Consider the following 22350-nt stretch of genomic DNA (forward strand, 5'->3'; position numbering starts at 1 on the left):
TGCTTTACCCTGGCAGACTTATATTCCTTAGATTATCCTATCACTTCAGCAAACAACACCAGTATTTTGCTAAGGGTGCAAAGGGAAATATGAGAAAGAACATTTACTCTAAATCCTTTCCAAAATTCTTCAGTAAGCAAACATAAAATTGGGGCAGTAACATCTATAGCTTCAATATATTAATACTTGCTACTGTTTCTGAGTACCAATTAACAACAAAAAAATGAACACAATTTTCAAAATTACAGAAAACATGAAAAAGAAATGAACTACAATAGAGAACTGATCTGACTCCAGCCATAGGTACATGTACTGGTGTGACTGAGATCACAGGCTCCCTTCCAGTGTTAGTTAAATCCCCATGGCTGATTCCAGATCAGAACAGACTCACAGAAAAAATGTGTTTGAAGCCTATCAAATTTCCAGTGAGGTTCCAATATGTAATATGCACAAATGTAACTGAAATATAGTACTTGTGGGCCTTAAATGAGCCAGTTCACAAAACACGCTGTACTCAGGCCTATACTAATCATGACACCATTCACTGTAAGAAAGCATTCTTCTACAGGTCAACTGCAGTGGAAAAAACCCTGGAACTGTAACATCAAATAGTAAAGTACTTTCACAAATGGAATTATTTGTGGGAGGAAAAAAGCAGCTGACCCTTCCATGTCTTAAATGAAAAAGGCCAGGAAGTAACTGTTTAGCCATTATTATATACTTGTGATAAAGACAGATTAACAGTAAATCTTCTTACCTTGGTAAAGTATCTGACGATTTTTCTAATTCCTCACGTTCCATGTGAAACACACTAGAAAAAGAATCCTAAAAACAGACCAACAACACAGACTGAAAAATAAGTTTGAGAAGGTAGTGAAAACTATCCAGATACAGACAGACAAATCTGTGCGACTGACTGAAGACACCACTGTTCGTGACATTTTTTTAACTTTTTCTCAAACAAACCGAGTGCTTTAGGACATCCTCACGTCTACTTCCCGTTACTAAGAACCATGCTCCTGCTGTTTCTCATACTAACTTGCAAAAATGCTTATTTGAATACTATTTGTTTTTGCTTTGCTACCAACTGTTAATGAATATATTAGCTTCAAATTTTCTCTATATTTATTCAAAATCCTCAAGTTTTAGCTTTCATGCATACATTGATTGCTGTTTTTTTTAAAGACATATAATTCAGGAATACTTTATGAAACCCTGAAATTATGAAGATTTTAGTAACATTGAGAAGTACTTTTGAAGTTAGATTAAAAAGCAGAATACATAGTTGCACCCATGCTGTATTTACAACTAAATAAACTGGAAGGAAACACAGAAATAAAACAATGACATTAGTTTAATTAGGGGGTTGAAGGACGTACATTTTTTTTTCTTGCTCACATTTGGATTTTTGCTCATGTTGTTGAAATATTTTTAATAAAAAGTAATTATAATATAAATGAACACCAAGTCACTTAACTGTTACACTCCACAAATTAATTTGTTAAAAAGTAAGCAAAATATATTAAAGGGCATATTGCTGAGCTATACCTCAAAGCACCACTGACACCAGTCAGTTGCTGCCTTGATAGGTGTTAACTGGTCATTCAGCATGAGCTGAATGTTAATTAAAGTGATATTTAAACTGTCTAAAAATAGGAGTACCCTTGTGTATAACTTTCAAAAATTCAATGCTGAAGAGCAGGTCACAGAGCAAAAATGATAAATTGACATACTGCATTAACGAATTCTGACCTGAACTTTAAAAGGATGGCTGTGATCTTCTAATTATCTCTTTGGGAAAGGAGTTTATAACTGATTGAAAATATGAAATAATATCTTTGAGAATACCAATTATCTTACATATAGCACAGTGAATTCTCATTTGATTTCTTATTAATGAGAATTACACACAAACAGAGAATGATTCAGATAATGTTGAATCATAGAGGCTCACTATTTAAAACAATTTAAAAATTTTAAAATATAAGTATTAAATATCTTTTATTATTCTACTTCCCCCCAAATCATCAATTCAGATATCATGTATGGATTGTAACTAGCCTACATAATTGAAAACCCCATTCTCTTTCCTAACCCACCAATGAAGAGCCTATTCTCAAGGTCTAAAGGAAAAAAAAAACAACTACATCAAAAAGAAATATCCCCAAAACAGTGGTTCATTGGTTGAGAAGGAAAAGAAACTACATAAAGGAAAACCGCTTTAGGCTAAGAGTCCTGATTCTAACAGCAAAATCAGTTGGCTGTCCAGAAGTAACCAGCACTCTGTGAGAACACTCCATCTTTCCTCACACATCTTATTTCTTTACATTACAAATCAATGGCTTGAACTCTACCAATTAGAACAGTTTAGTGGCTTTCCTCTGTGGGTAATGAACTTAGGACTTACAGCCATCTTTAGTAACACTGCCTCCATTGGGCCATGCCTTTTGTTTTCTATACGATCTCTTGTAAAAAGAAATTTCTATACCCAACCTATTCAGAATGGGGGGGGGGGTCCTACCTGTTCATAGCAAGAGGGCACCACTATTTCTAACCATAAAAGGTCTGCACACCATAATGACAATGTACTTCTTCATCAAGGCAGGGCAGCCGTTGACAAAGCAGCACACTGACATTCCCATGGTAGCTACTTAGTGGAGGGCTCCAAGGTGAAAGGGTGCACTGAAGGCATCCTCCAACCTCACCTCTACCCCTTTTCCACCAGAACAGATCATACTCTGGTTGACTTTACATAAACAACCATATTCAGCTGGGTTTGGGAAAGAGTTCTGAGGTCAATGTGAGGTTTAAAAACAGTGCTTTAAGGAATATAAATGTCTGCCTTTCTAAAAATAAAAAAGTCATACTCTGTACTCACGGAGCAATCTTCATCCACTATGAAAATGGTGCATTTCTGCACCTGCATGAAAGAGATAATAGTGGCAGCTATTTTCTTTAGAATTACTTCTAATGATTGCTGTTCTTCAAAAATTAAGCTAGCAAGGTCAAGCAGCACCTAGACAAAAAAAATAAGAACTTATTATTTAGCAATTGCTTGCAATTATTAAAGCAATACGATGATTTATATGTTGTTTTATAAGTTGTTTCTATATAATCTAACAAGTTACAACCAAGCTTTCTTTCAAGTGTTAAATATCTAAGTCTCTGCTTACCAACAAAGCTTCCCTGTTGATGGTTAGTACAATTAGTATAGTGGTTATGATCACCGACTCTGAAGCCAGAGCCAACAGTTTTTAATTCTAGCTTCCCCTCCTGCCAGCTTTGTGATTTAAAGCAAGTTTCTTAAAAATGCGGATAATAATAGCTCCCAAATCATGAGGCTGTTGTGAGGACGAAATAAGTTAACATTTATAGAGCATTTTGAGCAGGATCGAATACAGAAAACACACTACTGTTTTTGTTGATCCAAACTTCTGAGATCAATATTTATCAACACTGCCAATATTTTCACAGAGCACAATAAACATTGTCCAAAATAAACAAAGTTTTAAGAGTTCCTTTTGTGTTTTTCCTGGTAATTTCTCATTCCTTTAATTCCATAGAATTTCATCTAATCTCACAAAATATTTGTGCAATGACAGGGGAGAAAGGGTATAGAAAATTTACTGGAGGTGATACTATCCTAGCTCAGTCCAAATCATTCAGGTGAAGTGGAGAAGGAAAATATCTCAGTCAAAAAGAACTGGATTGAGAGAAAGCAGTGAACTGCAAGTTTCAATCAAGTTTTATGAGGATATAGAGTGTAAAGAGGAGAACTGGGGAGATGAGGTTGCAGAGTTAAGCAGAGAAAGAACCTCAAAAGCCCTATACGTCTTCTGAAGCGGTCTGGACTGTGATGGAGGGCAGGAAACAAGTGACAAGACCACAGGTGTGTTTGTAACAATGAAGACTGGATTATGGGTGGCAGGAATGGAGCAGCGAGAAGTTAGGAAGATACTGCAGCTGAAGGCAATAGAAGGTCCCCGGTCATATTAACACAAGTTCTAAAAAGAAAATAGAGGGGTGCGGGAGATGAATTATCAAAGAAATATAGAAAAAGATTACATAAAACTGAATGGCTTAAGTCTCCAGACTGAAAGGAATGACCAGGTAACATCATGATGAATGAAAAAAAGAATCATATTGTGAAATTCAGTTATAAGAGCTAAAAAAAATTGTCTTTAATTCTGAAAAAAATCCAAAAAGCTTAGTGACAAAAAAAAAAAAAAAAGAAGTGCCAAGAATCAGAACAATATGGAGGCGAGTAGAAGACAAAGTACCACCTTTAAATCCTTAGGAACTAGATTTTCAATTTAGTATTTTATACCCAGAAAAATTGGCAGGATGTTACAATAGATATTTTCACATATGCAAGGCTTTTCGGATAGCTTACCTCACCAATACCGGTCTCGAGTAGTTAACCTGAGAATGTGCTATAACAGAACAATGGAGTAACTGAGAAAGAAGGAGTGTTGGGATCCAGGGGATAACCAGTGGAGTCTCTCTAAGAAAGCAGTAAAGGAAAGTTCTATGATGACCCCTGTGCAGCAGGCACGGGGAGAAACTGTTTCACTTGAAAGAAGAGAGAGAACTTCAACTTGGAGAGCTCCATGAAAAAGAAAAACTCAACAGAATGCCTAAATAATGGAGAGTTTGGGGGGTTGGGACCAACATGAGGCTACACTAGAGCAAAGAGTTCAAAGAAAAAAGATAAAATTTCAGAAACATCAAGAAAAACTAAGTTCTATAACAAAAGTAATATGAACAACATTTACATAGGCATGGTATCTATAAACACTTTATTTTAAACTGTAATTTTAGAACTAACCTAGACAAAGCTTAAGAAAAGTTAATTGTGGCTGTAGAATACAGTTCTTCCATTTACAATGGGGTTACATCCTGATAAATCCATCGTTAAGTTGAAAATACTGAAAGTCAAAAATCCATTTCATGCACCTAACCTACTGAACATCATGGCTTAGCCTAGCCTACCTTAAACATGCTCAGAACACTTACACTAGCCTACAGGTGGGCAAAATCATCTAACACAAAGCCTATTTTATAACAAATAATATCTCATGTAATTTACTGAATACTGTACTGAAAGCGAAAAATAGAATGGCTGTGTGGGTACAGAACGGTTGTTAAGTGTATCGTATGTTCACCCTCATGATCGCATTGCTAACTGGAGCTGCACTACTGCTACCGTCCAGCATCGCGAGAAAGCCTCTTACCAGGAAAAGATCAATATTCAAAATTCGAAGAATGGTTTCCACTGAATGTGTATAGCTTTTCCATAACCATAAAGTAGAAAAAAATTCTAAGTTGAGCCGTTGTAAGTTGAGGATTGTTTGTATATATGTTATCAATGTGGGCAACATAAAAGACAAAGTCCAGATGGAAAAAGTAGAGGTAAGGAGTTGTAGTTGGGAAGGAGACATAAGGGATGCAAAAGCAAGATCCTCATCTTACAAAGCTTGGAATCTAGAGATTCATCCATATCCATCATCCATATGAGGATGATGTCTCTAATTGACAGAGTAAGAAGTAAAACCCTGAATTTAATGCTACAAATGCAACCCATCCAGTAACTTAAAACAGTGACATAGCAATATTGATAGGATAAGGGTAATGGCAAGTAAAGGATGGTATAAGTAAAATAAATCCTCATCTGCTAAGTTAATGAATACTGTCTAATAGTGATAAAGCAACAGTGCATGGGAATTAGGAAATCCAAAAAATAACTGTTAGAAGAAACAGCTAAACTATTTAAAAACTGAATCTGAACCATTTGGATTTTTAATGAAACACATATATTACTTGGATAATAATTTAACCATTAAAAAAAAAAAAAGAATTTCTCTACTCTCTCTTTAGTAATCGGACTTGCCTGATTTCTCTTGTTCTCCAGCAGTGAAGTCTCGTAGAGTTGAGCATTATGAAGAACAATACCACAAAATGCCAAATAAGCAGCAAAGTCCTAGAAAACAGGTAAGACCATAGCCAAGTAAGAACTGTCTATAAAACTGTCTTGTTATATTGCCTGAAACACAAACAACATCCAAAAATATTTACAGTTTAAATAAATATTAGAAAACCAAACAGTGCAGATGTTTATTCTGCAAAAAATTAGGAACTGATGCAAAGCAAGTGTTAGCTACACGGCACAACTACTAGATAACAAGTGTTAACACACAGTCTCCTAACGTCATACATTATAAGTTAACAAGGAGAAAGAGGGATCTCTTTATATCATTTGAAGTTGAAATTCACTCTATGCAAAATTCGGTGTAGTCTCTGAATTATATTAAGACTAGATTTAAGCTAAGACTATAAAAATAGCTCGTAACTTATTACTGGGGCAAACTGAAAGCTCACATACTTGTTAGGAGGATACTGGCAATAACAGTCCCATCCAAAGCTGCAAATATTGGTTTAAAATATGTCTTTTTAAATATAGATCTATCACCCTCATTATACCATACTAAGGTGATGTACTCACAATTATACTAATTATTGATCAACATAAATCTTTACATGGCATATTTTATTCACAATCATGAATTTATTTTGCCATCAGATGATACAGCCTAAGAATGCAAATCTTTCAAGCAGGGTTTACATTAATGGACTATAAACGAATAACAGAATAAGCAGCCAATCTAAACCCATGTTCCCCACCAAATATTCTCAGCTGTCATTAACAGAATAGGAGACTAGATGTCTATTACACTGATTTTAAAAGGTACTTGCTATGTTTTGAAGCAGTTAAGACATGGGGACCAACACCAGTGCCAATACAGCCTACAGCACAGAGACAGAAATAACTCTGTCTCGTTGGAATGTCTTCCAAAAGCTCCTACTAGTTTTCAGGGCAGACATAAATAGCAATGGGCTTGAATAGGAAGAATTCAGTGGACTCCATGATATACATATAATTACATATTCCAGACGAGAAATAATAAAACCTACTGACAGAATGAAGTTACAAGCAGGTTTAAGGGCTTCTGTCTTTAAATGGAAAGCATGTCGATGTGGTGCAAGGAATGCACTCCTTCAGAGTTGGATAGAAAGAGTAATAAAATAATGCTGACTGCCGCTCTTTCTGCAGCTAAATTCACATCATCCAGGCTGAACTCACACCTTGGCGCCCCACCGTCTGTGTGCAAAGCTTATAAAACATTCTGAAATTTGTTTCACCAGGAGGCAATTCCAACTTTTAGTTGACCTGGAGTGCTGAACTTGGAGCAGTACTTTAGGGGTTTTTTACTTAATGTTGAATTTCTTTATTGCAGTAATGAAAGGTAAATGAGAGAGTTAAAACACCATGTCACCCTCTGGACAGCCCCAACATGCACACAGCCCTAGGGGAGGCTTAGTGGTGCAGTGAGGAGGGAGTTGAGGGGGTTCTGTTGACTGAAGACTGAGGGTACCCCAAAGTCACGTCAGCACTGACTTGCCAGAGGAAAAAGACACTTTTGTACATTTCAGATCGTTGTAAACCGTAATGTTTTTGTGATCAGCAATTTCAGCAATAGCTAACTTGAATAGCTAACTTTGTTATATATAGATAGATAGATAGATATAGCAATAGCTAACTTTGAGATCTATGCACTCTAAAGAGAAAAGACCTTCTTAAATTGAGATCACACCAGACGCAAGTTTTGGTACCTTTTCATCTTTTTCAGTGAATGTCCCACCATTTCCCGATTTCTTGTTGATGGCCTGGGCTACACCAACAACCTGGTAGAACAGAAAATTGGTAATTTTGTTGACTGAAATTACTGGAATAAGTTCACCAAAGTGTATTTACAGAAGAATTTCTACATGAGCTTTAAAATAACAATAAGCTACAAAATCAAACAAACCACTCAGCATTTTAACCAGTTCCGTATCATTTTGTACATTCTTCTTTCCTATTAAGAGTTCAAATGTTTCTAACTTCTTGGGTCTCAAACTTTGGGTATTTGGGATTCTGGGATTTCACGCTGAACTGTGGAAGAAACTACTGGCAATCACTTTTTATGTGAATATATTTCATGGTTTTTGAATAGAAAATAAACACTAAATTTATATCACATTTCAAATAAAATATATGATAAAATGAACATTTTATATTAGTTTTAAATATAATATTCCAAATGGGCTAAATGCTCTTTTACAAAAAATGAAACAAGACCAATGGCCAATCACAGAATTTAAAATGCAGGAGGACCAATTAGGTTAAAAATAATTCCTAATGTAGGGATGTTGTCCAACTTCTTTTGAAATTTCTGCCCTTGAAAATTATCTAACCTTCAACAGACTTATTTTTGGGGAAAGAAAAATCAAAACAGGAGTTAACAGACTGAGCCTTATTTCAAATCAGAAAGTGTTTGAAAGACAAACTGAATCTTAAGAAGACTGAGCTAAACTTTGGAAGTATGTCTTAAGTTTCCACAAAACATTTAGCAAGACTTTTAAGAACCTTCTCATCTTTCTCCTTAAAAGTGTATTTTACTTACCATTTAGCTCCAACTTTGAGTTATTACCTTAGTCTTATAAAGACCTTTAACCCTACTTTTGCTTCCTCTTTACTGCTTATAAATTCTATTCTTTCCTTCCTTCTGCAATTTAGTATCAGTGGAAAAACATATTATTCTCCAAATGGTTATACTTTAGAAATATAAAGCCCTTGGTTTTGTGTGGATGGTTCATCCTTTTTTTTCTCAGCTCACTCTAGTCCCTCAGCTTTAAGAAATGGATATAAAATTCCCCTCCCAGATAGCAGAGCAAAGAAGGGGAAACACATTCTTGTCTGATGTAGTTTTCTGTTCTTAACACGTTTCCTCCTCATCCCATGACAAAGGGATGTCAACTTTAAAAAGCAGAATTATCCAATTATCCTGTACTTATTTATTATCCTTAGTTCAATTTGTCCTTATTTTTGTACACTTTTTAGCTCTTGGGTAGATTTCTAGATGCTACAATCTCAAAGACTAAATGCTTACAAAAGCTTTTTTCTAAGACCAAAATGTCTGGACTCCAACGAGGCACGTTCACTTGAGTATATCTGAAAGAGCCTCTTGAGGGTCCCTGGGGTCTAATACATGGTGGTACCAGAAAAACCTGGTTATTTTAAGGGTTCATCCTTTTACTCAACAAACACTGAGATGCCTACTGTGTACCAAGGAGTGATACAAAATGGGAGAAAAACTACCCAAAAGAAGCTCAGGATCAAGAAAGGGTGATACATAAACCATAAACATACACTTACAGCACGTGGGACAGTATAATCAGTTTCATGATACAAATGCTAAGAGCACAGAAGGGGGACCTAACACACAAAAGAGAAGGCTTCTCAGAAGGGATAACATTTGAGTTTTTATTTCTATTAAATGGTTTGATAAAAGACTTAAATTTTAAATCTTTGTTTTAAGGAAGATGACTTTAAGGCAGATAAAGAGACTGTTAGGCAAATCTTCTCAGATAATTATGTAGTATAAAAAAGTATGTATTGATATGCTGTGTACCTGGAGCTGTGTGAGGCAATGGACTAAGCAAGAAAGTAAAGTTCCTGCTCACTCAGAACTGTAATGGGACACAAAGCTAGGTATTTGTTAAATGGCTAATAATCAAACTGTATTAACATTTTACTCCATCATGATATCACCATACACTGACAGTGAGATGATAGCTTTTTTCAAAGTCTTAAAAGAAAAGAGAAAAATCAACGGCACAATGCATTTTCTGGTAAAAGTGATAAGATGTTGTTTAGTTGAGGTCTTATAGTTCCTTGAGAACCAGAGGACAGCTGGTTGTGGACACTTAGCTGACTGTGGTCCAAGGCTGCAGTCTACGGATATCCTTAACCCAGTCAGTGGTCTCTGCATGGATTTGGGGTGCTGGGGGGAGTTGGGAGGGAAGGGGGTAGAAATTTTATGGAGAGTCAATGACCATCAGCCTGTACTAGAAAAGCAGAAGCAAAGTAGACATAGTCTGTTCTCAGTAGGTCTGCAGCATCCTGCCTTCACTTACGTAGAAGAGCATTTCAAACAAGGCTGTTTCAGTGCACATGGGGGTGTTCCTAGAGCTCTCCCTTTATTACCCTGTACCCCAATTTCAGCTTCTGTTTCAGTTTGCACGTTTACACTTGGGAGCATATATAGGTAGGCATTTTTCTAACTGTGGGCTGAAAAGTTTTCTCTGTGTAAAAGAATAATGTCCCAGAAGCCATACTAAATATAAGCCATTATTCAGGATTTTCAACCAACACAACAGTGTTCATGTGGTTCAATAACTAGTTTCCGTTTCTAGAGTCTCTATTTCTTTTCTCAAACTTGCCTATTTTGCCTCCTTTTTTTTCTTTAAATACTAGTGCTTGATAAAGAAGATGTGATATATATACAATGAAATACTATTCAGCCTTAAAAAGAAAATAATGTCATTTGCAGCAACATAGATGGATCTAGACATTGCCATACTAAGCGAAGTCAGACAGAGAAAGACAAATATCATGTATCACTTACATGTGGAATCTAAAAAGAAAAAGACACAAATTAACTTATTTACAAAACAGAAACAGATTCACAGACACAGGAAACAAACTTATGGTTACCGGGGGGAAGGGGGTGGGAAGGGATAAACTGGGAGTTCCAGATTTGCAGCCACTAACTGTTATACATAGAATAGATAAATAACAAGGTCCTATTGTGTAGCATAAGGAACTACATTCAATATCTTGTAATAACCTATAATGGAAAAGAATATGAAAAATATATAAAAATGTATAACTGAATCACTATGCAGTACACCAGAAACACAACATTGTAAATCAACTAAACTTCAATTAAAAGAAAAATATCAGTGTCTGTTGTCCTTCATCTCTTTAAACATACTGAGTTTCGAGCATAAGTTCATCCACAGCAGGGACTGTTCCCCCTGGGAGCCTCATGTCCCCTAATCATGAAGTGTCAGGCATAGCGATGTGCTGCCTGTCTGGCGCTCACTGGTGATATGAACTTGAGCTCCATATCCGTGTGGGGCACAGGCATGGCTCTTAGGGTTCACAGGTGTCTCTTCTTTCTCTCGCTGCTGCCGGCAGAAGCACACTTCCTTGCTGCTTCCTCTGGCTGCTGGTGGAGCTTTATAGGCCTCATTCCATGAGTGGAACCTTAACAGATCTAGGCTTCCCCTGGGAGCTTAGTTTCACCTCCCTGCCCCCACTGTACCAGCAGAGGGGGCTCATCACCTCTACCTGCAGATGTTACCTGAATCTCACATCTCTGCAGCCCATCTGGCCTTTGGTCACTCACATTGCTTCCCCCGGATTCCCCTCTTTGCTTCTGACACCTGAGGTTTTCCCTTTCTTGAGATCATCTGTAATTTTTAAAATTGCTTTTGGTGAAATTTTATCTCCTACTTGTTTGCAGAATGGACTGTGGGTGGTCTTCCGCATCTGTTCAGTCTGGCAGACTAACCAGGAATCTTGTTCACAGGCTTCAAAACCTACGTTGTACCCCTTGAACACCAGCTCTTCACTATATTTAATTTTCCCCCTGAACTATTAGAGCAAGACATTAATCATTAGGCAGCTTTATGGAATGAGGACTTCCAACAATGAATTTTTCATCCTTTCTGGTAACCAATTATTTCTCACTAATAATTTTCTAGATTTAGATATTAGAGGTTAATTTGCTTAAGGGATGAATAAGTAAATATAATTAATAGATTAAAAAAAAAAAAAAACGCAAGTTCTTTCAAGAGACTATTAGGCCAGGAACATATATCTAATACATACATGGGCCTCCATCCCCAGGTGGAAGACATTTTTTTAAAAAGCACTGATGAAAATAACAGCTAAAAATCAGAGAAAAGGTATAACATTTGTCCAAGGTCAAATAAGACAATAAAAGATAAAAAGACCTTGATTCTCTGCATTTCAAGGATCCTAAGCAAAATCAGCACCCTCTGCCCTCCTTGTGTTGATACAAAGCCTTCCCTTCTACCATCTATTGCTCCTTTAAACAAATTAATTCACTTTCTTCAAGCCAAGGAACTGCTCACCATAGGTTTTTAAATGTCAGTTTTAAAAGACAGCTTTTATGGCAAGTGTATGTCAGACCTCTGAGAGACAAAGCCCCTGAAAATGCCAGCTTCCGTATCAGAAAGCCCAGTCACTTCTGCCTACCTGCTGCCTACCTGCAGTATCCTCAAACACCTAAACTTCATGCTATTTTTTTTTTAAGCACAAAGAAGCTTCTTTTCTATTGCACTGGCACTTTTCACAGCATAAATGAATACTGTATCCTCACAGGGTCAAGTGTTCTTTCAGGAATGCAAAGGGCAAGATTTGACTCTCAATGGGTGAGCAGTGAGGAATGTGACAGCTGGTTGCTTCAGGGCCAAGTGATCATCGCCACAGTGAGCAATTTCTTCTTTAATCAGCAGCTGCCCCAGACCCTCACCGAGGCCATACATCAGTCCCAATACATTTCCCACTCAGGGCTCCAGGGGATGCTCAGCATGGAGGCTAAAAGCACAGGAGAAAAGGAACAGGCTCAACAATTCTTAGTTACCCGTCTCTCCCACCCGCAGAATGTCTCTATCATAATCAGACCACATATAACCTGAGCCCAAAGCTTTACTTCACCAAGAAGACGGGAATTTAACATAGACAGAAGCCAGTGGAGAATTCTCTCCAGTGCTCTTTCAAGCTTTCCTTGACTTGATCATTCATTCAGTAACAAATACTTTATTCAACACATAATTAATGAGTGCCTATTATGTACCAGTCACTGTTCTAGACGATGAAGATGACAGGTAGAGAGTAAGATAGATACAAATCCCTGTCCTCATGGGGCTGACATTCTAGTCAGAATGTAACACATGGAAGGGAATCCCATCCCCGTCATCTTGCCCACCCATGTTTTACAGACAAAATGAAACTGCGACGGTTGACATGACCAAACAAGGCTTTTTCACTTCTCTTCCAAATCCTAGCAATCAGCAAATTATGGTCATATTCCATGTAGTAGGCAAAATAATGGCCTCCAAAGATGTCCTCATCCTAATCCCTGGAGCCAGTGAATGTGCTGCCTTAAATGACAAAGGGGACTTTGCAGATGTGAGAGTTAAGAATCTGGAGATAGGGAGATAATCTGAATCATCTGGGGAGAAAAGGAACAGGCGCAACAAAGTAATCACAAGAATCCTTCTGATGGAAAATGGGAGGCAGGAGAGTCAGAGTCGGAGATTTTAAGATTCAGCTGCAGGTTTTGAAGATGAGGAAGGGGCCACAAGCCAAGCAATGTGGGCAGCCCGTGGACGCAGGAAAAGGCAAGACAATAGATTCTTCCCTAGAGAGTCCACATAGCAACACAGCCCTGCTGACACTCTGTGTTTGCCCAGTGAGAACTATTTTGGACTTGGACCTCCAAAACTGAGGATAATACACATGTGTTGTTTTAAGCCACTAAATTTCTGCTAGGTTTTTTTTTTTTTTGCAGCAATAAGAAATTAATACATTCCATTAGAATTACTCTCACATGCTCCTATTCCTTCTTCACTCTCACCCAATACTGTATTTTGTGTTTCACCATCTAAATCCTCACTTTCTTTGAAAGCCCTGACATCTCACGGTTGTTTTCTCAACTTCAGTCCATCTTTGACACTAATGCCAAATTTATCTTCTGGGAACACTGTTTTGCACATACAAATTATCTTATTACTCCAATGAGCAATGGTTCATCCATCGGTCTATAGGACAAAAACTGAAGACTCTGATTCCAAACACTCTGCTTGAACTAAAATCACTCACATGCATCTTTGAATGAGAATGCTACAATGACCACTGTTCACATCACTCCCTGAAATATTGCCTTCCACTTTTTCCACTGAGGCTGAGTCTCCAAAAAGCTTCCCTTCAAACGCCTCTGAAATCCTGTGTGGCCGTTGTGTGTGCTATACATCTGATACACTCATCTTTACCCTCATTTTCTCTACTCACATCCTAAATCTGCAATAAGATTGTTTTTCTAAGGACACGATTTATAGCTTATGCTTTATGGAAACATCAGTATTTTGCATTGTTCTGAATATACTCAATACTTGATATTTGTTGTTGATGATCATGGGAAAAGTATCAGAGGGATTAGATTTGTTTAGGGTGATGTACTTACTGGATGATTCACATTTGAATAATAGTTAGTACTATCTGCACATTTTTTTCTCCGCCCTTTGCTTGGTATTAAGAGATCTGCCCACATCCAAGAACTTCCATGTGGCAGTAAGAAGTTTATACTCTTAATAAGCCTTTTGTTATGGAGTTGAAGCTTACAGCCTAAAAGGTCTTTGGGGGAGTGGGAAAGAAAAGCTTGAGGTTGTGAGTTTTAATTTTAAAAATACAGAAAATCAGAGAATGAGATGCTAAACATCCATGTCCTTGTCACGAAGAAGAGTAGTGGTAAAGTGGGGCTTGCTAAATAAAACACACCTGGCTGGATCCCACCCCCAGAGTTTCAGATTCAGAGAGCTGGGTGGGAGCCTGAGAATCTGTTTTACTAAAAGTTCTCAGGTAATGCCAAATGCTGCTGATTTAGGGACAAAAAACACTTTGAGAGCCATTGACATAGAACTACTAAGTGTTAATACTTGGCAATGTTTCCTCTTTTTTAAAGTTAAATTAAGATAACATTAAATTGGACTTTCCCCTTCCCAGTCCCATTGTATTTCATGCCAAATTTTACTTGTTTGATCCCCAAATGTTTAGGTGATCTGTAATTTTTTTGCTATTATAAACAATCTACAATGAACATCTCTGTATAGGTCTCCTTGTGCACATGTGTAAGAGCTTATGTGATGAAATCTTCAAAGGACTACAGGAATTTACACCTTTATCAGCAATGTATAAAAGCTCTTGTAAACCTCACATCCTAACCAGCTTTTTAATCTTTGTCAATCTGTTAGGTATAAACATGTATCTCACAGTTGCCTTAACTTGCATTTTCCTGATTACAAGAGAGAATGAACAGCTTTTTAGTTATTATTGGCTATGCTGGTATTCCTCTTCTGTGTTGCTTCTGCGTATCTTTGCCAATTTTGACCTTTTTATTGTCAATAATGAATTTGAGCATCTAGTTTTGGTACTTCTTTAAATGACTGGTAAGACTGACTCGACTTGGTTGTGATCCTAAATTTCATCCATTTGTACAGACAAGCATTTTGCCACACCTATTTCTCTCAAGGGTATGTTTATGGATCTTTCAGAAGTGGGAGGCAAGATAAGTATGAATAAGGAGAAGTGATGCTTTTAGGTTAGTCTTACAGCCTGGGTGGCTGCAAAGTGGCAGCCAAGGTGAAGAGAAGAAGCTTCTAGGATGTTGCAAGATATAAATAGCAGTGCCCCGAAGATAACTGGCACCAGAAATATATAATCAATGGCCAGTATCTCTAATATAGTTAATAAATCCATTCCTATACCAAAAAAAGAGAAGAAGAACTCATAATGCTAAAAAGCTTGCCATTTAAAAAAAGGGAGGGCCTGCAACGTGATAGGCACTTTATCTGTTAGTCGATCTAACTTTTGCCACAACCCTTTCAGGTAGACATTATCATTCCCATTTTATCACAAGGGCAGCTGATGTTCAGAAAAGCTAAATAGGTAGTCTGAGAATGTGCAGACGCAGATGCTCTCCAGCTCTGATCCCAAAGGCTCCGTTTTCCCCTACTACTCCCCTTCAGGGGAAAGCGAAACCGGCACCACTATAAAATACAGGTTCTTAAGCACTCTTGTTTTAAACTAGAGGAATCATGAAGACCGGCGGTTGTCCAGTACATCCAGCACTGTCTTCAGACCCCATCTGCTTGTCTTGTTAAAGTGTGCTTTCATGAAAGGGAATGGAACTGTTTCAAAACTATAACTTTAAGAAACAAAGACAAATCCAGAGTGGCTGTGAAAAGTTCTGTTTTCTTGGACTTTGATTATAAATCTTACGACATGTTTTCATACTCAAGAACTACTTATGTAACATGAGAAGCCTTATGTTTCAGGGGAAAATAGATAACAATGCAGTTTCAAAATTAAGCAGTTTATTCAAGAAAAAGCAGAATTAACCTATGGTGACAGAAACCAGAACCGTGTTGCCCACAGGTTGTGGGCACTGACAGAGGCGATGAAAGTGTTTTCTATCTTGATTAGGGTGTGAGTTACACTGATGCATAATTTGTAAACTCATCAAGTTGTACATGAAGATCTGTGTATTTCACTGAATGTAAACTTTAACCTGGTTTTCAAAAAGTAATATTTAATTGGCTGAAAAGTAAATTCATAAAAGCTGATGATATCTGAAAGTGGTTGTTCACATGCTGAGTTTGCAGCTGTCCTAGTAACAGGGAAGCAGACTAAGGTCCTGACCGTCTGCCTTGTGCTCACAGGCAGGACGGATGTTCCCTGGCTCAGGCCAGGACAAGTCCGCTTCTGGGGGTCAGTAGCTGTCCTGTCCTGGGAACATCCAGTGGGGCTGGTGCCAACCTGAGACTGGATTTCTTCCACACAAGGGGATGCTGGGCATAATTCTTAATCCTAGCATTTAATCTTATCCCTTTGCACACACACACACACACACACACACACACACACACACACACACAAAAGAGAAGAAAAGAAAAAAAATCTTCCCTGCTAAATACCAAGCTCTCTGCCATACCAGATTTTAAGCAATGAGGTGACCTTAAACCTAGACCATAGGGACCTGCTGCCTTCTTCTTAGACCTTTCTGTCCCTTGGGTTATGGAGATTCAGGCCTGAGACAGAGCAGCACATAACATTGTGAGCAGTCTCCTTCCATGCCCTTTAAAAACTGCAGAGACACAAAGGTTACATAGCAGAAGAGGGCCTGCTGTCTTTCCCATGGCAGGCTATGCTCAGCGTTTACTGCTGTTATTTAACTTTCCATTCCTCCCTTTGTCTGGCCTTGCAACATTCCAAAGGGAGGAGACAAACGTTTCCTAAACCTCCACTAGGTGATGAGCTCTGGGGGGGGCACTGTCACATTCCTTGTCTCATTACAACAGTCAAGCCCCCTGTGTGTTTGTACTTCATGTTGAAACATCACAGGCAAATCACCGAAGGCACACAGAGGTAAAGAAAGTTGCTCAAGGAACCACTCATCTTAAGCCAGTACTCAAGACCAAGTCGTTTTTGCTACAGTTGAAACTCTTTCAAACTCTCTCTGCCTAATTGGGGAAAAGTCCAAAATAACAATTAAAAATTTGTGTACTCAATATCTATTGTACACACTATACTTTGTATTAGAATAATCCTATCACTGTTTGTGCCCACCTTTACATGTGACATTGCCAAAAATGACTTCAGAGCCTTGGATCTATTTAATAACTAAGATTTATTTTCAGGGTGGTGTACTGCATTCTGCCAGGTGCTGGCCTGCAAAGCACAGGCTTACCCTGGACACTGCTGTTGGATTTGGACTCTATTAAAACCAGGATGGAACGTGTTCCAGTGCTGTCTGCACTTACAACAGGTCCATGTTTCTACAGCCCGGCCAGATACTATGCTAGTAAAGCTTCCTGATAATTACAGGGTAGAGGGGTGTCCCCATGATGTGGACCTAATACAAACAGCAGAGAAAAAACACAGCCAAAGTGGCACAGAGTAAGTTTGGATCAAAACACCAACAGGCTGAATCTCATTTACAAATTAAAGTTGGTATCAAAGGTTGACAGAATACCTTCTTATTAACAGGAGTTGAACTAAGTGTTCAGATCACCACTCTTGCCTCTACTGGTCCATCTAACTGCATCAGCACCACAAGAAGCTGGATACCCACAGTATTTAGCTTAAGAGATCCAGGGGAAAAAATGTGTGTGTGTGTTTATAATTCTTTTATATTCAACAAATCCTTCACACAGAGAATATAGCCTATAATAATATTTTATCTCTAAGTTTAGTTTTTTCTCCAAATGGAAAATAAGCCTGAAAAGGTAGGAAAGCTCAGTTGCAGACAGACACCTGTCTAGATGTAGGTGTCACCGGCACAAAGAGACATGCCCTCCTCTACACAGCTGTGCCTGCTCGTATACAAAGTAATTAATTTGGAATCATTGCTTGCAACTCTAGATTTTATTATTATTCCAGTTCATAATCTGCATTTTCAAAAAGCTAAAATAGTAAAAGAGTTGGTTGGTGTCTTTTCAGGTACAGTCATTAATAAAGATGAAAGATGGTAATTATTATTTGATGGTGAGAAAAATGCAACCTTAGAATAAGATGATGTGGATCTGAACTCCAGCTCTGCCACTTAATAGAGATGTAATGTTGGGAAATTTCCTTAACTTGACCAAGTCCATATTTCCTCATCCAAAAGGGGGATGATAATATCAACAAAAACAGTTATTACTGATCTCCAAGTGTCAGCAGGAAGATCCTAATCCTACTGTCATTGACCAGGTAGCCTTGATTATATTTCTATTTGAGATCCCTTCATTTGTTAATCTATTTTGGTCACCATGCTTTGCTATGGCAAAGAAACACTTCTGAAAAAAGAAGTTCTTAGGTAAACTAGATTACTGCACATCATAGATGCAGTTTATTTATTTATTTGTTTGTTTCTTGGGGGGAGGTAATTAGATTTCTTTACTTTAATAGAGGTACTGGGGATTGAACCCAGGACCTCGTGCATGCTAAGCATGCACTCTACCACTGAGCTATACCCTTTCCCCCATAGATGCAGTTTAAATGTCACCTCCTTTGTGAAGCATTCTTGCCTCACCTTGCTCTCACAGAGCTTACATCTAAGGAGGGGAAACAGAAATAAACTGGTAAATTAATACAGTATATCAAATGGTGATTAAGTACTTAAGTGTTATGGGGAAAACATAGCACAGATGGACGTAATGGCTGATATTTAACGAGGATAGCCAAAGAAAGTCTTCCTGAGATGCCATTTGAGTAAAAGCCTAAAGAAGATGAGAGAGTGAGCCCTGTGGATAACTAGGAGAAGAGACTTCCAAGACAGCGGAAACAGCAAGTACAAAGGCCTGGGGGTTGAAGCTTACCTGATTTGTTGAGAAACAGCAAAGCAAGACTGCCAGTGTGCTGGAGGACTAGCTGAGGGGTGGAGAGATAACAGAAGGTGGGATCAGAGGGGCATCAGGACCCTTCTTACAGAGTTCAGTGTAAATCTACTGGAGGGCTTTGAACAGGGGAGGGATGAGATCTAGCATGTTTTATAAAATTTGTATTGAGAATAGACTGTAGGGAGTTAAAGGCTAGAAGCAGGGATGCTGGTTAGGAGGCTACTCTAATAGTTCAGGCGCTTCATATTGATGGTTTGAACCAGGGCAGTAGAAGTGCAGGTGGAGGGCAGTGATTGAGGGGGGAAAGCCAACAGTGTTTGCTGATGAACTGGGTGTCTCCTGAGGGAAAGAGAAAGAAGGGACAGATGGCTTCAAGAAATTTCGCCTGAATAGCTGGGATGATAGAGACATTGTTAACTGCGGTGGAGATGAGCACGGAGCAGGTTTGGTGGGAAGGAAGCTCGGGAGTGACGTTTTAGAGATATTAAGTTCAAGATGCCTGTTAGACAGATACAGGTAGAGAAGTCAAGTAAGCTGTTGAATGTGAGTTCACATTGAAGAAATGGTACAACTGCAAGGTAAGTCTGATCAGCACATAAGTGGTATTTAAAGCCAACGGGAGTAAATTAAATCGCAAAAGGAGCAAGTGTAGTCAGAGCAGAGGGTCCAGGGCTGAGCCACTGAGCATTGTTGTGATGAGCAGGAACAAGTGAAGGAAACAGAGAGACAGGAGGAAAAGTGGGGAGTGTGTAGTCTGGAAAGCAAGTGAAGACAGTCTGTCCTGGGGGAATGAGTGATCACTCACAATGTCACATGCTGCTGACAGGCCAGGTGAGATGAGAACTGAGAAACAATCACCAGCTCTTGCCCTAAGGAAGCCATGGACCCTGCCAAGAGTGGTTTCCATAGCGTGGGGAGGATGAAGGCTTGGTAGAGTATGTTCAAGAGAGAATGGAAGGGAATGAAAATGGCCAATGTGGACAACTGTCTCAAAGAGGTTAGCTCTAATGGTGGTCAGAGAAAAGGGTGGTCTCTGAAAGGAGATGTGTAGTCCAATGAGTGTTTGCTTTTGTTTTTAAGATGGGAGCAATGACAGTGTGTTTGTACGCTGATAAACCATTTTGGTAGAGGAGAATTCTGGTGATTCTGGACACTGAGGGGAGATCTGCCCAGCAGTGTCTTTGGGCAGATGGGATGGGATGAGATCTGGTGCACAACTGCGAGATGGACTTTCGCTACTTCACACATGGTTCAAGTAAAAGGAGAACCAGAGGATGTAAACTCAGGGGGAAAGAGACTGGGGAACTTCTCCTGTGAGAGCAGTCCTCTCATTGCTTTCCTATTCACTGAAGCAGTAAGCAAGGCCACCAGCTGAAAGTGGGGATGGGAAGGCAGCGCTGAGGCTTGGGGAGAGAGGAGAAGGTAACAGCCAGCAAAACAACACCCCCCAAAAAGAGTGACTTGTTTTGATCCCCACAAACCAATTCCCTCTGTTGCATGTTTTATTTTAGGGAATATTTTCCCCCATTACGTCTATCTAAAAAACCTAGAAATTATTCTAGATTCTTCCTTCTACTTAACCGTCCATCAAATCAACCCCTCAGCCTCCCAAAGAGAAGTGTAACACTTCTTCCACTCTTCTTGTTCCTTCCACCCCAACCTGGTCCAGATGATGCAAAAGCCTCCACACCAACTTCCCAGCTTCCAGACACAGGACTTTCTCTGGGTATGAACAAATATGGAAATCAAAATCTCTCAAGTGTTAAATTATGTGTCTCTGGTTTAAAGATTAAACAAAGAAAACTGTTCCTCCTCAACGCTGTGGCCACACAGATCTTTAAAAGATAGCAAATGTTTCCTGGCTTAAAAAAAAATCCAACACCTCTTTGTGTGGCAGTTAGAGGACTCTGCACGATCTGACCTCAGCCTGCCTGCACAGCCTCATCTCCAGTTTATACTCAAACACTGTGCTAAAGTACTAGACACATTCCCTCCACTCTGAATCCATGAGGGAGGCAGAAAACAACGGTGCAGAGAGATAAGAAGGATGCACCAGGGAACATTCCCCGTGAACATGAAGAAGCAAAGGAGTTAAGTTACATTCAAACAGTGAAGTCAGGTAGACCTGCACTAGTGACATAATGCTGTAATGTTTAATACCTCAGTCACTTGCCACAGCTCAGACAGCAGGCATCTTCCCCCTTTCCCCCTCAGCCTTCTTCTTTTAACTCTACTTCCTTTATTGATTCATGCCAATCTGGCAGAACATACACACCAACTTGCTACCTTTTTTAAAATTGAAATATAGTTGGTTTACAGTGTTGTGTTAATTTTTAGTGTACAGCATAGTAATTCAGTTACACATATATATATTCCTTTTCATATTCTTTTTCATTATAGGCTATAATAAGGTATTGAATATAGTTTCTTGCTGCTTATTTTACATATAGTAGTTAGTATCTACAAATCTTGGATTCCCAGTTTATCCTTCCATACCCAGTCCTTCCCCCACTGGTAACCGTAAGTTTGTTTTCTATGTCTATGAGTCTGTTTCTATTTTGTAAATAAGTTCATTTGTGGCATTTTTTTAGATTCCACCTATACATGATATCATATGGTATTTTTCTTTCTCTTTCTGGCTTACTTCACTTAGTATGACAATCTCCAGGTCCATCCATGTTGCTGCAAATGGCATTATTTCATTCTTTTTTATGGCTGAGGAGTATTCCATTGTATAAATATACCACATCTTCTTCATCCAGTCATCTGTCAATGGACATTTAGGTTGTTGCTTCCATGTCTTTTGCCACTTTTTTTTTTTTTTAACCTAGTCTATGTTACCTCTGGTAGTTTCCATTATTTTTTAATACATGCAAGGTTGAGAAACAATTATTTTTAAGATATTATTTTAATTAACAAGCAGATGTCCTCTTTTATCATCTGGCCAGCTTTAAGGAAAGAGAATAAAGCCTCAAAATCTCCTTAGTACTTCTGGTGGCTTCACAGTATCTCCACCACACATTCTCTGATGCTCTTCTCTTCAAGAGGTGGAGCCTAATTCCTCTACCCCTGGGTCTGGGCTGGACTTGATGCCTGGCTTCTAAAGAACAGATGCAATGAAGCAAAGGTGAACAAGTCTGGAGATTTGGTCACACAAGGTGCTTCGCTTCCCCCTTGCTTGCCTTCTGCCACGTGGTGAGGACCTGGGGTGACATATGTAGACACCCCCATGCAAGGAACTGAGGCCTCCTGCCAACAGCCATGCAGGTGAGCCCT

The 22350-nt window shown here is 38.7% G+C and overlaps 1 protein-coding gene across 5 annotated transcripts in view; it reads right to left on the reverse strand.

The window, feature by feature from the left end:
• Positions 1–22350, reverse strand: part of PDE5A (phosphodiesterase 5A) — a 215607-nt gene that overhangs the window by 66579 nt on the left and 126678 nt on the right. For all 5 annotated transcript variants that reach the window (XM_032462551.1, XM_032462570.1, XM_032462568.1 and 2 more), the window contains 4 exons: positions 7672–7743; positions 5891–5980; positions 2879–3016; positions 758–825 (listed from right to left, as the gene is read on the reverse strand). In XM_032462551.1, the coding sequence (XP_032318442.1) occupies positions 758–825; positions 2879–3016; positions 5891–5980; positions 7672–7743 (368 nt within the window). The remainder of the gene's footprint in view (positions 1–757; positions 826–2878; positions 3017–5890; positions 5981–7671; positions 7744–22350) is intronic.

This window comes from Camelus ferus, chromosome 2 (genome assembly GCF_009834535.1).
Source record: "Camelus ferus isolate YT-003-E chromosome 2, BCGSAC_Cfer_1.0, whole genome shotgun sequence".
NCBI classification, from domain to species: Eukaryota; Metazoa; Chordata; class Mammalia; order Artiodactyla; family Camelidae; genus Camelus; species Camelus ferus.